We start from the raw sequence: 17,357 nt of genomic DNA, 5'->3' as shown, positions 1-17,357 counted from the left end.
CCTTTTTTAAGCTTCAAAACAGTTGAAATGTAAGACAGAGAAGCACAAAAGACTATTTCTTCTTCCACTGTGAAGGACTTCTGCCTTCTCAAAACACTGAAAGACAGACTATGAACGAAACAGCGTTGGAATTTCCAGTGAGAGAAATAGGATTGATATCAGGGCCATTTGTTTTTGATATACCAACAAAAAATTGATTTCAAGCAAGACTGACCGCACTTTTCCTCCCAACAAGCCTTATGAAGGGTTGAAGTTGTTTGCTATTTCAAGTACTTGTTTGTTGTTGGCACTAATACTGTACTTGCATGAGCAAATACAACACAAAATGGTGTCTCTCTACATCATGTATAGTGTCCCATGTCAACACATGACCAGGATGGTATGTGGATTTTTGCAAAGGCTCTAAATCGGTCAGTATGGATGGCTCAACCTCTTTGCCAAGGCTTTATTAAACACAAATATTTGTCTGAAAATGTTGGCAAATATGACGTGTAGCCTCTGTATATGCCATAAACTGATTTAGTTAGAGTAAGTGATGAATATATCTTAGTAGCACAGAGGAGCTTGTAGCAATGTGTGTAACTGGGGCACTGTGATGTAGAACTTACATTTGATTCTATGTACTACTGCATTATTGATCACTGGAAATTACATGGGTCATAGACTTACAAACAATTACTGTGTAATTACAAATTCCTTCTCACGTTCTCTTGTATTATGTACAGTAAATATATCTGTTGCAATCGAAGTTGTTACTATTATTAATATTCAATGGATTGTTATTACTGGTATTAATAATTTCAGATAAAATGAGAAAAAGTTTATTGCATTTATGACTGACAAAACCTATTCTGTAATCTCAAGGGTGTTAGTGTGTAAAGAGCCACCCGATTTAGATTTGATTATTTTGTTTGTAATTGCTGCTAATGTAGAAACTACACTGGTGGAAAAGATGTTTAAAAAAATGGACAAATGACAGTTCTCCCAATCTCTAGCAGTTGCACGCGAGATATCACATGCCGGGACAAAAAACATTAAATGAACACCGCAATTGAGCATACCTCCCCTCTCTTAATTGAAATAAATAAACAGTAATTATAAATGTGTGGGCAGTTTGTAATGTAGCAAACCAATACCTTTTTTATTAATTGTTCATTACGCAATCTGCACACCGCATCAAAGTTTTTAAAAAAAAAAATATATATATATATATATATGTGTGTATTTTCTGCTTTGCCTTTTCAAAATCATACTTTTGTTTGATACAGTGCCAAGGTAATACAACTTGTTTTTGTAGCTATTCTTTGAACATACTTACAGCTAATTCACATTATTTTCCATATATTATTTTAGACTTGAAATAAATCTTGAACTCACTGATTCCTTGAAAGCGTGGAAGCCAGAATAATGGCACATCTGAAGTGTATATGGATCATGTGTTTTGTCTTAATTTAGTCTTTGTTCTCTTGCCACTGAAATGTACATCTCAATGTCTACTAGCATTAAATCAGAGAGATGGCACACTGTGATGTGGTAAACCTAAACACAGAATGTAATATTGTCAACGGTTGTAAACATTTTCTAAAAATGATTATAAAGCAATTTTAGCAAGGTTAAGTGGACAGCAGTTATTTTGTGTTGTTATTTTCCTCAAAGAAATGGCATTAAAAACAAAAAACTTGTCCAATTACACACTCAGGCAATAGAAGTCAGACTTACAGGACAAAGGTGGAAATAAAAACTTTAATTGTTCAATCAGTGATAAAAACGTACAAACCACAGAAAACACAAACAAAAAAGAAACAATATCAAGGAAATTTCTATGTCCCTTCAGAAAAATAACCGCATCAAAATGGATCGTGTGAAAAGAGAGAAATTGGCCAGTTTTTGCCTTTGGTCCTTGATTTATCTTGTTTGCCACCTACTGAAATAGACTTGGAGGTGCAGTACTGGGAGAGATGCCAATTTAGATGTACAGGGGATTTCAGGATAAAATGGGTGGAAATCAGCTTTTAAAAAAAAAAAAAGGCCAAATTATTCCTGGGTCTCCATGCTTTCATCTTCTCCCTCTCCACCTTCCTCCAAAGCTTCATCTTCCTCTTCCTTGCGCTCAGGGGGCTTCTCATAGGCTTTTTCAGATGGGGTGACAATCACTCCATCCCATGTGGACATCTCGGTAGTGAGGTCTGCAGATGACATCACTAACATTAGTCTCACTGATAAATGACAATTGAATTGTTTAATCTGTAACAAAACTTAAATACTTACAACTAGCATCTCCTTCAAGTCCCAAGACCTTGCGGTATCCTCCATGAGAGAGCACCCTTACCAGTGTTTGGGCTGTGAAGCACACCATGTCCTGCAGACAAAGATCAATCAGATTAACTGCGTTTCAAAGATACAACGACGCAGAATTCCTCAGCAACTTTGCTCTGTTACCTGCTGCTCCAAGGTCATGACAGTGTGCACACGGAAGTTTCCGCTCTCACATGGATCAGTGATTCCGACAGAGCCAGGCAGGAAAAGACCTGCGGCGAGCATCTGAAGACAGCGCCTGCAATACACACATTATAAATCAAGCTCCACAATGAATTTGACATCCATAATTACAAGTAATTGGTTAAAAAGAGAAAGCACAGACCTACCTGTAAGCAACGTTGAGTGGTAATGGCTGCCTTGAGGGGTTGTTCATGACAGCAGAGTGTCCCTAATAACACAGAAACATTACAACAGTCAAGTAGAAGAATTCGTATACAAATTAACGCATTAAACAAACTAACGCAATTAATCATGAATAAGGAATATTTCTACCATCGGAGCAATTCAAGCTTGAATTACACCTGTTTTCAGCAGGGGGCAGTAAGCGAAACTCAAGCTGTATGAGCAAAGTGCAACTGTAGAACAAACCACAGGCTTGCGTGACACTACTTGCGACATCACAATATGAGAACCTGTTCTTGCATTCAAACATAGTTGGATGGAGCACAATTCTGAATGCACAGATCTCAAGACATGTTTTTCTATATTTCAAACCACGTTTAAGTTGATGCAGCGACCTTAACCCTCTGGGGTCGACGGACACACCCTGCTGGTTTTTTTCATCATTACAGCGGAAACAACATAAAATTGTCTGTCATTTTGGGGCATACAGATAAGTGTAAGACATCATTAGAAACTATAAAGGCTCTACTTTTATTCGTGTAAACTCACAATAACAACATAAACAAGAAAATAAAAAGGGTGAGCTGTCAGCAGTCTCAGTGTTTGCAAGCATTTTTCTGAAAAAATTAACTGATACTCTGCGAATACTTATCACACAAACATGAAACATAAAACAAATATACTCCTGCAATGTAATATGTATGAAACAAAGCGATGTACAATTTCTCCTGGCTCAGCTAATTATCCCTAATGTGATCACACCCACCGGCAGCGGGCGCTATTCATACGCTAATGTGCTGAGATGATCAATGCAAATGGTAAACACCCCCGACTGTACCTTAAAAACATCTAGTTCATTAACTTTTTTGCGCGTTTGAAAGATAGCATGATACACAGGTGAGGAAACTCCTGGATCGTGAGGAAGAGTTAACATTTTCCTTAGAAGAAGAGCGGGACCCCGATGAACGTTTGTATATTGAAGAGAGACTTGATCCAGCTGAAGATACAATTTCAAATGAGTAAGTCATTTTGTTTTACTTACATATTAGTTGACATGCTATTTTATATAAACATATAAAATAAACAAAGTAAATATTTTACTAGTGGGACTGTTTCCAGACTTGCCAGCCAATAAACAAGTTTTAGTTACATTTAAAAGCTGTTTCGGCTAAAGCATGTATTTCAATTGTATGCTGTATGATATAATTTTATATCATATTACATATCATATTTATATGAATGTTTAGATTATATTTTAACTAGTGTTTACGCTGCCTCATTATCACCAAGGAAGCTTGTGCTTGCAAATATCTGTTTGGGAGTAAATATACCCGTTTGAGAAAATCAGCATATTATAATGATTTCTGAAGGACATTGAAGACTGCAGTAATGATACTGAAAATCACTTAATATTTTTCACAAACCATTTTGTTCCTATACAAACAAATAGAGGAAAATCCACTGGATTTAACATTAAACTCCCGCACCACCCAAGATGGTTTGAAATTATTTGCAGCGCTCACAAATACGAAAAAAATTTGTGCAAACTCTTTTCAGACCACTGACAGAGAGAGAAAAATTATTCATATGCAGGAGAAAGATCAAGGGAGATCAATGAATATCAGTGCACATCTTATGTTTTTTGTTAAAAACAGGACATGGAGACTTGTAATGATTGCTCATCAAGAAATGGACAATTAACACTGCTCAGGCTCACAAGCAAACATCACCATAAGCTGAATTAACATGTCATTCAATCCTTAATATATTCATACAATAATGAAGTTCTAATTCACAAACTACTCAGTTTCCACAGCAACACATTTTGCGTAGTACTCGGCACAGGCTCTGAGAAGTGCTTATTCGCTTTGCTCCGCGATCACACCAAACTTAAAGAATTATTAGCACACTCATATTACTGAAAATATTTTGTTAGAAAATTCCATGAGTTTTCCAAAACATTCAGTGTTAACTTGTTTTTCCATGACATTTCCAGGCCTGGAAAACACAGTTTCAAAATTCCATGACTATTCCAGGATTTCCATGACCATACGAACCCTGATAACTTGAGAAATGTTATACTGGTGCTCACCAAAAGATCCAGAATCCAGGGAGTGAGAGGCTCAAATCCAAGGAATCGGACTCGCAGGTCTTTCAGTAAGCGGATCAGAACTTTCACGCTGATTGAAAAAGAAGCCACAATAAGTTACTGATAAAAAAAAAACACCTTTGTCATCAATTAAAGCCATTAAAAAGGCATGGGTGAATCTTACGTTGACTGAGAAGCATTCTCCTCAAACCAGCGAGCATGGCGAATGGCTGCTAGAGCACTTTGCAGAACCTTGATGTCCACTGTAAAAGGAAGATGAATAAAGTAACACAAACAGCACAGGGGTTTAATATTTAATTTTCTGGAAAAAAAAAGTTAAGCTCATATCTACAGCATTTTTATTTCGACTCCTTTTCTTAATAATAATTGAGGTTACAGTAGCCTATTTTCCATCCACTTTTTGCGCTATTTTGTTATTGACAAAGTGAAAATGAGTAAAACTAATTTCGCGAAATTTGCCTTCTGACTGTTTCCATTTAAATGGCGTTTTATCTATAAAAATGGGGTGTGTGATGACGTCATGCCTAAAAAAAAAAACACTTTGTCTCTCGAGTTTTGTTTTATCACATAATAAATCTCCCCTGAAGCCGTTTCCATACAGAAATGTGCGTTTATCACCAATTCACCTCCCAGATGTCTCTAATTTTGTTCCTCCGACGTTTTGGTAGAATGGGGAGAGTATTGAGACAATTCATTGAACTTAGACGGCTTACTGTAAAATTTTAATTTCACAAATAACAGCAATCAGAATATGAGGAATTGCAATCAAAAGGGAACTGTTGCCCTTCTGACTGTAATATTGGCCCTGAAGTTGCACCTATCGTAGGTTGCCACCAGTTCTGACCTAAAAGCGAATCATCATGACCCTGTTCAAGCTGGCTGCCTGCACAAAATAGTGGCGGAAAATTTCGGTCTTAGTAAAAGGACCATCCATCGATGTGTATATGCTGTGTGCACAGCTATTAAAGAAAAATTTATTCAGTGTAATATCAGGATTTACGTAGGATTCATTCCTGATATTCAATAGTCTACTTTGAACAATCATCTAATCTAAAGCATTGCCATCACAACTGCATTATGTCCCACATATTTCTCCAGCAACTTTTAATGACCAACTGAACTTGATTGTCATCTAAAATTAATTTGTGTCATAATAAAATTGACATTTTCTGAAGAAGCTCAGCAAATGCGATCCGAGGGTTAGATTTAAAATATTGAAATGTTTTAAAATGTTCAAAAGCTCATTTTCTGAAAGTGATTCAGCAGTGACTCAGCATTGGACAAATAGTTCTGATAGTTTCAAGTCTTGAAAAAAGTGGAGAACATCCTGAGAATGTAATTCAGCTGACCATCTATAGAACAGGGTAAGGCTAATTTAAGTTTGTGTAAAGAAAAGGCAATTATAGGTCTAAAAATATATATTTTTAATTTAATGCTTTTTTTGTTTGGTAATTTATTTAACTGAATACAGGGAATTTTGCTGGCATTTTTTTTTTCAAAAGTAAGCCAAATAATTGTTATTGTTCCAAAAAAAAAAAGGAAATATGTTTTTTTGTACTGTGGGCTAATTCCGTGACTGCCGTCTATTATTTTGAATGGTGTGGAAAATAAACTTTATAAATAAATGGATGGATGCCTATAATTAAAAATAATATTAAATAAATAATAATAAAATAAAAATAATAATTAATAGATAATTAAAAATTAATTAATTAAATTAATTGCAAACAGTGGCCATTCATTTGTTCTCTGTGCACTTGTAGATGGCATGATACGAGATATTTGTTTTGGCACTCCTGGAAGTGTCATGTTCGGATCTGTGCTATGCTGCTGAGATCAATCCATAATCACGCACAATAAATTGGCTTTCAAGGATGTATACCGGGGTAAATTCTGTCATGTGATACTACATTTTTGCGTTAATGCAAATTATCTCGACAAAAAGTGTTTCAAAGCCAGTTTTTCATGACATTTGAAGTATTGACAGAATTTATGCGCTAGAGTTAAATGGAAAAATATTATGTTGACTCCATCAGCTTTATTTTGATGCACAAAAACGTTTTCCACAAAAAGAATCCTTGGATGTGAGGCACTTTCAATGGAAGCCTGTTTTTGGAGGGTTTAAAAGGCAGAAATGTGAAGCTTATAATTAAAAAAAGCACACATTAATTGTTATTAAAACTTGAAATTGTTTAAATAGTAATTTTTACAGTCGTTTTAGTGTTTTTTGACATAACATTGTCATGGTAACGAAGTTGTAAATTTAGCTATAACAGAAAAGGTTAGAAAGATTTTATCATGATAAAGTCATGCTACTCATTGTTTACGACATGTAAAAAAATTGGCCCCATTCAAGGCCATTTTAAGTGCCTCACTGTAAACCATATTTGTGATTTTTTTTTTAAAGAAAAGGGGCAAGTCAAAATATTTTTTTGTGGTAATCAACATTATGCAATAAATACTGTCATTGAGCTTAACTTGTATTTAACCAGGGATATTTCTTTAAGGACAGGACATACAGTGAAGCTCTGGATCCAGTTTGCGCAGGTTGGGTGGAACCGTGGTGATGAGGATTTTCACCGTGGCGTCGGCGGAGCTGATCTCAAAACCAGTCTCATTGGTCAACATGGAAAGCACTGAAAAGAAGGGAATACATTTCACTGTGAACCAGGGTCAGGAATTAAGAGGGCTGTGTGCAAAAATGCCACCAAAATGACAAAGTCCCCTGCATATTAAAAATGTGAGGGCAAACAATTACTTTATTTTATTTTTAACATCTGATATACTTCTTAATATTCTGTTATAGCATTAGGCAGTTATATATATTATGGTATACAATACAAGTTGATGTTAATTTTAGAATGAGGTGTAATTAATTCTCAATCTTGAGAACTTGTATTGATTTATTAAATTGAGATAAATGGAGCCCTCTTTGATTGCCATTAAAAACCATACTCACCCTCAGAAGGGTCCTGTGTACGCAGGGTCTCCACTACTTTGTTTCCCAAAGCAGCAACAGCTTCCACTGGAATAAAGGAAAGGTGTGTATATGTGTATATAAATAACATTTTCAATCAGCCAAGCACACTCAGACATAAATAAAGCCCAGACTGCAGCAAAAATGTTACTACTTTCCAAAACAAATTTAATATATATAATTTAACTTACAGGTGGGCAAGATCTTCAGGATAACCACAAGGTCGGCTACATTGTGTCCTGTCATCATAGTGCCCTTTTTATAGGAGCCCACCTGCCTAACTTCCTCAATTTGCTGTAAAAGGGAGAAAGACATTGGTAAAAATCTGTATTTATTACTGTAAGAATGTCATTTTGGACTATTAGTTTGGAAACATTTAAAACATACTGCTCACCACTTCGAAGTTTCCAGGAGCCACAATTAGGTTGTCAATGACATTGTTAATCTTAGTGACCAAGGACAGAATGGAAGACTGCAAAAGAGGAATTAAAAACCATGAGTATAAATTTAGTCAAATACATTTCTTTTAAATATACTATCACATTTAACTTAAAAATTGTGGATTATCACCAAATGCACATAGAGCAATATAATCATATGCTGATCTACAATTGGCCAATGGATTACCAGTTCAATGGAGGACAACATTACCTGTTCAACAGGGGTAGGAGAGAGGTCCTGATTTCTCTTCAGCAGGCACTCACTGAAAGCGGTCTCATCAGGGGCTGGTTTAACTCTAGGGAAGGCCATCTCACACTATAACACAGAAATACCAATTCACATGCTCAGTGTTTCCCCTATATGCATTCAGAAAAGGCACTGTGCCGCTACTGAATTATGAGTGACGCCATTATCTATTGACATTTCACATGGTTCAAATATATATTCATTACACAATGTAACACTTGCCAGCACCAGTCAGTTGCACACTTATACTGCGTGCAGTCAAATGGGACACCTGTATGTAGTAAAAGGGACCCAACATATACATGCACGTATTCACAGTGACACACTAATCCTATAGCATCAAATTTTGTTTGCGAGTGCGTACACATACACAACAGAGAATCAGGAGAGCCGACATACCTCTTCTAGCGGAAAGACTTTTACTCAGATAACTTCTTTGGCAAACATAGTAGAAATATAGGGCTCCAGACCAGACTATATGGTCGCATCTTGCAATCATTTTTCCCACCGGTGAGACAAATGTTTTTTTTTTTTTTTTTTAAAAGGTCACACCGGTGGAACTACAAAGTCTTGTTGTTTATACACGACGCATCTGTATTTTGTTTCATATGAGAAAAACAGAATGTAACAGCACTAGCCACTACCCAGATCAACTATCAGACAGTTCAAAGAACAGAGCAGCACCAGCGCAAAGCACTCACCAACGCAGTGCAAATCATTAAAATCAGCGCTTTGAGAAAAGTGGCGCGAGACTCATTTGAATTTGGCTGTGGAAAAACTCTATGAAAACCCTTAGTGTCTCTTGCCTTGGCGATTTAACAAGTTTAAACCCATGTTTAATGGCACACCATTACAAAACACTGACCAGAACATAAATTATAAGGTGTAATGTGATATATTCATACAAAATATTTGTATATTATTTATATAGCCTTATTAAATAATTAATTTGTTAATCAGTTTCAAAAAGTTTCTATTTTGTTTTTACAGTTTCTAAATGTATAGTTTGTCATTTCATAACAAAAACACAATAGTTTTGTTGGTTACTTACTGTCATAGTAATGAGCCATGCTTGGTTTTCCCAGTGACTACCAGTGATCTAGTTACAATTATCACTTTAAACTATGGAAACTAATGGAGGAACTATGACAACTTTTCAAAACCATTATGGACCAAGCAATCAGTTTTTCTTCAGTGTGAAATCTGTTCTAGAATCTGCTCTTTAATTGTAGGAAAACATAACTGCCTTTGTTTGCCTTCAGAACTTCAAAGAGATGACTGTACTTAATCAGTAGGATCGCACGCAGAATATTTCAATTTAGCCCTATATAAATTGTGAAGGCCTTATATATACATATATATATATATATATATAAAAAAAAAAAAAAAACTATTTTACAGATGTTACTGTTGCATCAACTCAATATCAATGCTATACTGTCTAATGTGCATTTCAGCGACCAAATTATGTAAAATATATAATGTCACTATTTTCATTAGTTTCTATCATTAATTATTATGTTATTTTTATAAAATTGAGAAAACATGTTTATTTTTCCACTGTTGCTACCAAATCAGGTGCTGGTGCCACCATCTGTAGAACTACGCTCATAAGTTAGTCTGGAGCCCTGTGGTGACACGTATGTTCTGTTAGATTGGTTTATATTTTCTATTGCTGTTTATGTTTAATAAAAATTAGGCTACGTTCAGACCGCAGGCATAAGTGGCCCAAATCTGATGTTTTTTGTTCATATGTGACTCAGATATGTTTTCATTTTTCATAACAGTGTGAACAGCACAAACCACATAGAATGTAATCTTTTCGATTCTGATTTGGGCCACTTCCATATGTGGTCCTAAATCCGATACAGGTCTGATTTTTTGCAACGCGACCTCAGTCTGAACAATCACATTGGAATTAATGTGAATTTTACGTCACTTTACATGGACATTCGTCACAAATCTGCACTCAGTGCGCTGGCGGGAGTTATTCCAAACATGTGCCATTCAAACAGCGGCAGTTCTTTGTTAATTCAGTGAATATGGAAGACGTGTGCAAAGGTAGTCCGTGGAGACACAGTGAGGTTTTAGAACTCATAACATTTTGGCTCTCTTTCTCCTCATCTGCTCAAAAATTAGCTGGCTTCCACCGCACATCACCTAATAAATGAACGTGTAAACGCTGACTTTAGTGGCCTCAGTGTTAACTTCCAAATGCCAGCGTGCTGCGTTTGACGTCTTTGTTATTGTTCTTCTGCGCATGCGAGTCAGTTCAGGACCATAACCAGTTCACACTGGAATCTGATATTGGCCACATTAAAAAAATTATGTGAACATACAAAAAAAAAATAAATAAATAAAAATCTGAGCAATAAATCGAAATTGAGCACTAAGGCTTGCAGTGTGAACGTAGCCTTAGTGAAAGTGATTTCTGAGCGCTTTAAGTGTCAAAAGCTTCCAGTAAACAAACACACATGACAAGCCGAACATAAATAACACATCTATAATTGAAGGACATTTTAAGCTATTACTCCACCAACGTGCGTAAATATGGGAAACGCTGCTGGATGCTAAAAGAGTGTGTCATTTCACAATTAACAAAAGGAATCAAAGGAAGAAATGCACTTACAACATAGAAGTCAAATGGAATGTGAGGGACAAAGGGCCGGTACCTGAAAGTACATGGTCAACAACGTTAATTCAAAACAGGAGTGAGAAGCCATTAGATATGCACACTTATCTAATGTAGATAAAATACAGTACACAACTCACCCTTGGATCAGACCTCCACGGGAGCCAAATCGGCCACCCCGACCCCTGCCGCGATCTCCTCTGAAGGAAAAAAATGGGATTTTAAATCATTGTTTTACAGTAAGCATTGTTTGCAAACAAAATTTAAGAAACAGTCTCCACCAAAACAGTTGAAGTAATTTTTTTAATTCTTCAGAATGTCAAAACTATAAAGCATTGTCGTGAAATCACGATCAAACGGAAAGCTAGCTGAAATTTCACATGGACAATGCTACTAATTCATTGCTCGCTCCATTCATTCACTCATTCAATAAAAGCGTGCTATTCAACTTTAATCGTTTTCCAAAAACAAAATCATCATGGTTGAAAATGGAATTAAATATAAATCTGACGATGTCAATCTGTATTTACGCAAATGTTTTAAAACTGCATTTTTTAATATTTATCATCGACACGGTGGCTAACAGAGCAGCATGCTAGCAAGAAAAGAATACGGTTAGCTTGCTAACTTAGCACACACAATACACTCAAAACGTAAAATTGTTTCAACGAGCTGCAATTTTTTAATTGATTAAAAAAATCTAATATTAATTACAGAAGAGCAAAACCGTTTATACCTCATTGCGTAAGACGTTTTGGCAACTTAACAGGGACACAAGTTGGTGAGAACTGAAAAGTGATCTGTCTCCGACTGCAGCGCTCCGCCTGGCCTGAGATTCTTTTAACGGAAGATACTTTCGTGATAAAAGTCTTTAATAAAACTATTTACAATAAAAGTCCCGGTCGAACTAACAACTGACCAGGTAAAAAAATGCTTTTGTTCAAGCTTGCGAATTATGATGTGATTTTTTTTCCCATTAAGCACAAACACATTGTTTTGATTCACAATGGGGTCTTAAAGTCTACTTTTTTTTTCTAATTTAATAATAATAATAATATATACACTGGCAGCCAAAAGTTTGGAATAATGTACAGATTTTGCTCTAATGGAAAGAAGTTGGTACTTTTATTCACCATAGTGGCATTCAACTAATCACAATGTATAGACCACTGATCTATATAACTGGATAGCTCATAGAATTCTAAACTGCCAGCAGTAGGTGAAGCTACCGGAAGTGCTCTGGCGGCCATCTTACTATTCCCTACCGACAGAGGGCATCGCGGCATGTGCAGCGTTTAACCGCGAAACAACACTCACTTAAGGATGCGGCTAAAGTGCCCACAGGTTGTAATTTATGACTATGTACATATTAAGCACACATTAGTCGTTATCCCCATGTAGAGTGTCCATAACGATCATAATCTTTAATAATCAACAGTAAAAATACAACACCAAAGTGTATTAATACCCCTTTTTAAAGCAAAGTTATCCATCTGCAGATTGTTACAGGATGCAATGTTTCTCTGCCTTCATAGTTTAAATCTGTTGCTGCTCATTGTTCATAATGTTGACAAATTATACATCTGCATAATTTGCCAACATTATTAACCATTTTTGACTAGATTATATAGTAAATGTGAACTAATTTAGGGGTGCATGCACATCAACAAATTTTAAAGTTAATAAAAACGACTAGCTTTGTGTTGATATTGTAACTAGACAGTACCTCTTAGAATAAATCCAGAACCAAATATAAAAATGTAGCATAGTATACACACACAAGTTCATATGTAGTATGTGTGTGTGTGTGTATACAGATCAGTGGTATAGACCCTTTTACAGCCCACGTGATCAAATAGTTGCGCGCGCATTTTGGCAACGGAAGTGGTGTTGTTTCCCCACTGGCTCTAACGTGTTAGCAACTCCGAAAGTGTATCAAAACGGTTTCCCAGCATCAAAATGTCTGGTTGTTGCGTTTACGGTTGCACTAATCGATATTCCACCAAGGGGCTTAAGTTTTATAGGATTCCGACAGGATCACGGTCGTTTCAGAAAAACCGCCGGCGCCTGTGGCTGCAGGCGATTAAACGTGTTGATTGGAGCGAGGACATAATAAAAAATGCTTGCGTCTGCAGCGCCCACTTTATATCAGGTAAGTTTATCTAGGTACTCTTGAGTTTAATGGAAAGCATGGTTTACATTATTGATTGTCTGTAGCCTACGGTGTAGTTTATCAATGCAGCTGAAGTTTGATGACCACATGCAGCTAGTTTCATAAACTGGTGTTGGATTTGGCTAGTAAACAAACTGTGTGTGTGCTATTTGCAGATGAAGCATTATTGGACTCTAGTAATCCTCGTTTACATTAGTGATTGTCTGTACGATGTAGAATAATATTCAAATGCAGGTAAAGTTTGATAAACTGGCGGTAGATTTGGCTAGTAAACAAACGTGTGTGTGTGTTTTATTTGAAGGTGAGGCGTCATGTAGTAGTCCTGATTTTGTGCCTTCTGTGTTTGTGTACACAAAACCGAGCCAGAACCCCGAAGCAAAATTGGAGAGGTAAGAATATTTAATTTCCCCCTCTGTTCTATTTAGTTTGTTTTTCTCTCTTGCATAACTGTACATTTCTGCTGTTTTTATTGTAGGTAACATAGGAAAAGGAGGAGAGATGATAGACCAATAACGGCAGCAAATCTATGTGTTTCTTCTAAAACTTTGAAACAAGAATGCAGCATGGATCATTGTCCAGGTATGAATGTATTTCATCTTAACTGATTGATTATTGTCAGGGTGTGTGTGTGCTCCTGCCAGGCATACTGCTCTAATTGCATATCTGTATATGAGTACACAGGCCCCTGGATGAGTCAAATGCAGACGAAATATTTCTCCCTGTGATCAATAAAGTATCTTCTCTTCTATCATGGAAAAGTTTTGAAAAATCATTGCTAAAATGTGTGAGAACCCCCAATTGTAAAATTGTCTGCATTGGTTGCAGCACATGCTAATTTTTCACTTTTCTTTATTAAAGCTGAAGACGACATCCCAGTTACAATATGATGACCTGAACCAGAGACACTGTCAGCTTCAGGAGGACTATGTACACCTGTGTCAGAAGTTTGAGGCACTACAAGCAGAAAATGTAAAGCTGAATGAGGAGCTGCAGAAATCTACATTTTCCTACACAACTGTTAAGTGCAACATTGGACAATTGTTTTTTCTCACCGGTCTGACCTCCGTGCTCTTTGAGTGGCTAGTTACAAAAATAACAGGCAGCTTAGAATTATCCAAAAACTTACACTAGAAGACCACCTGTTGGTTATATTGATGAAATTAAGGTTGGATCTATGTAATACTGACTTGGCATATAGATTTAAAGTATCAAAAACCACGATTTCAAATATTTTGCGGAGCTGGGTCCCTGGTATGGCCTTGGTCCTTAAGCCACTCATTAAATGGCCAAGTAAGGGCGCAATACTTAAAAATATGCCAAAAACATTCAAGCGGAACTTTAAAAACTGCCGGTGCATAATAGACTGCACAGAAATTTTCATAGCTAGACCCAGTAATCTGACTGCTAGGGCCCAGACATGGTCAAATTATAAACACAACAACACAATTAAATATTTAATCGGCATCACTCCAGCTGGTGCAATTTCATTTCTATCTCCTGGGTGGGGTGGACGGGTTTCAGACAAGCAGATCACAAAAGAGTCAGGTTTCTTAGAACTTTTGGAGCCTAGGGATGAGGTTTTAGCCGACAGGGATTTCTCATCAGAGACGAGCTTGCAGCTTATGGTGCAACCCTTCAGTATCCCTCATTTCACAAAAGGAAAAAAGCAGCTTTCTGCACAGGAAGTGGACACATCTAGACAACTTTCTCGTGTGAGAATCCATATGGAGCGAAGTTATTGGTCGGTGGAAAAACTTTAAGATTTTGCAAACAGTTATTCCAGTGTCGCAGGTTAACATGCTAGACGATGTTGTGACTGTATGTGGTGCCCTCACAAACCTCTGTAAGAGTGTTGTTTCCAAATGAGTAACACATTACCATGTATTAGTTTTAACGTGATTTACATTTGTAAAACCTATTTACTGTACATGAAACATAATGCATTATAATAAACCTCCCAACATTGGCTGTCACTGGTGTGTATAATGTAATGTATAATGTACTTCCCCCAAGATTATCTCAACAATTCACAGTGCTTTTCAATTTAATTTGTAATTGTTATTAGTAGTTTAATTGCAATGTATGCAAGCAACATAGTTACTATTAAAGTACTATAGCATTACAAAATAAAACTTTAAACAGAAGTGCGTCAACACACAGCAATCAATAACAACAACATAAAATGTAAGGAAAAGGATAAATTTAGGTCTGGGTGAAGAATAAGAATAAATGTAGGAAAGAATGATGGAAAATAATGAATGTAGGGAAAAAATTAAGGAAAACAATAAATGTAGGTCTGGGTAATATGGACCAGATTCATAACACAATACAGAACATTTCCCAGTCCTAAATTTAATCATTCAAACATCAACTCTCAGACATTCCCTACATAACCATGTTGCTGGCTTGTCTTTGACTAGGAAGAATTTCTGATTTCAACACACAAAACTCTGAGTCTATGTCATGGTATTTGACGTTCTGTACATGACCACAGACAACGTATTCATAAGCATCCAGTGATTTATATGCTCGTAATTTCTCTCGGGTGTACACGCTCGGTTTCTCAACTAAATACATATATATATCTGGCCACTGTATATTTGGCCATCTGCTAACGTCTTCTATCCACTCCACTATAGTACACGGATCTGGTAGCCGGATACCATTTGATAAAGTCAACTTTTTGAAATAACTTTCTCTGTCTGTGTTGCTTAATCCGCTCGCATAGCTTGACACGCTGCTGATTCTCGCCATACTTCCGTTGCCAATATGCGCGCGCATACGTTGCCATGTCATTGTGTACAAACAGTAAAAGGGTCTATAGTCAGGACATTAATAACTTATAACTTAATAAAAGGTTGGATACAATGACACCTGGGACGGAGAGGTTTGGAGACCTTGGTGTGCGACATGTTACATTTTTGCATTTGTACAGAGATTATTTTTACACAAATAAATTGTGCCAAAAATTGACTAAAACAGATATTGCGATTTGGGTGGCCACCCCCTAGCTCTGCCACTGGCTGATACCACAAATGCTCAATTGGGTTAAGATCCATAACACTCTTTTCCAATTATCTGTTTTCCAATGTCTGTGTTTCTTTGCCCACCCGAACCTTTTCTTTTTGTATTCCTGTTTCAAAAGTGGCTTTTTCTCTGCATTTATTCCCATAAGGCCTGCACCCCAGAGTCTTCTCTTTACTGTTGTACATGAAACTTGTTGAGCAGGTAGAATTCAATGAAGCTGTCAGCGGAGGACATGTGAGGTGTCTCTTTCTCAAACTAGAGACTCTGATGTACTTATCCTCTTGTTTAGTTGTACATCTGGCCTTCCACATCTCATTCTGTCCTTGTTAAAGCCAGTTGTCCTTTGTCTTTGAAGACTGTAGTGTACACCTTTGAATTAAATCTACAGTTTTAAGGGCAATTTCATTCCTGAAAAGAATAATTGGCTGATGAGTTTGTAGAGAAAGCTGTTTCTTTTTTTGTTGTTGCCATTTTTGACCTAATTGACCTTAAGACATGCCAGTCTATGTTTTTTTTTTTTACATCAGTAATGTCCTTACTTTACTGTGATCAGTTCAACTTTGGTGAATTAAAGTACCAATTTCCAAGAGCATAATCTGTACATTATTCCAAACTTTTGGCCCCCAGTACACACACACACGCACGCGCGCTCATTTTGAGTGAAAAGCTAAAAAAATCAACATGAATTCCCTTATTTAGTATTTTTGAGTAGCAAGGTGGTGGCTTCGCTAGTTTTCAAATAAAGAAGCTTTTCATTAGCGAAGCTATATTTTTGACTAGATAGCTGCGTAACGTTGAGAAAAGCTACACCATGCCTTTTTCCCGGTGTTTACTATCGCCAGTTTTGAATCACAATTAAAATGTCCGATCACAATCGCTCATCTGGTTGCGAGTCGGTTCTTTAAAATGAATTGGTCACACGTTATAGAAAAGAGGTCTGAATCGGTTTGCGTTTCAATCTGAAAGAATGCCTCAGAAAGATTGTGCGCGCTACTTATTCATTTGCGCGCGCTCTCACTTGTACGGAAGAGGATTAGGGCCAAGCAATAATAAAAAAATAAAACCATCTCGAGATTAAAGTCATTATAAT

General features: G+C 36.6%; 1 protein-coding gene and 1 long non-coding RNA gene across 2 annotated transcripts; one reads left to right on the top strand and one right to left on the bottom strand.

The window, feature by feature from the left end:
* Positions 1–1,715: 1,715 nt before the first annotated feature.
* Positions 1,716–11,910, bottom strand: LOC127650712 (interleukin enhancer-binding factor 2 homolog). The gene is made up of 14 exons (XM_052136308.1): positions 11,804–11,910; positions 11,208–11,267; positions 11,065–11,107; positions 8,400–8,504; positions 8,143–8,220; positions 7,940–8,042; positions 7,731–7,796; positions 7,291–7,407; positions 4,935–5,013; positions 4,754–4,841; positions 2,646–2,707; positions 2,440–2,554; positions 2,269–2,359; positions 1,716–2,186 (listed from the first exon to the last, which is right to left on the bottom strand). Exons 1-14 carry the CDS (start codon positions 11,806–11,808, stop codon positions 2,035–2,037), a joined length of 1,164 nt encoding a protein of 387 aa, XP_051992268.1. The 5' UTR covers positions 11,809–11,910; the 3' UTR covers positions 1,716–2,034.
* Positions 11,911–13,552: 1,642 nt separating this feature from the next.
* LOC127650718 (uncharacterized) lies at positions 13,553–14,804 on the top strand. Its single transcript, XR_007971477.1, has 3 exons — positions 13,553–13,629; positions 13,716–13,819; positions 14,099–14,804. It is a non-coding gene; the product is annotated as an uncharacterized LOC127650718 (long non-coding RNA).
* The last annotated feature ends 2,553 nt before the right edge of the window (positions 14,805–17,357 follow it).

Source organism: Xyrauchen texanus, chromosome 10, assembly GCF_025860055.1.
Source record: "Xyrauchen texanus isolate HMW12.3.18 chromosome 10, RBS_HiC_50CHRs, whole genome shotgun sequence".
Taxonomy (NCBI): Eukaryota; Metazoa; Chordata; class Actinopteri; order Cypriniformes; family Catostomidae; genus Xyrauchen; species Xyrauchen texanus.
The sequence above is the reverse complement of the archived record's forward strand: the minus strand, read 5'-3'. Positions and strand labels throughout refer to the sequence as shown.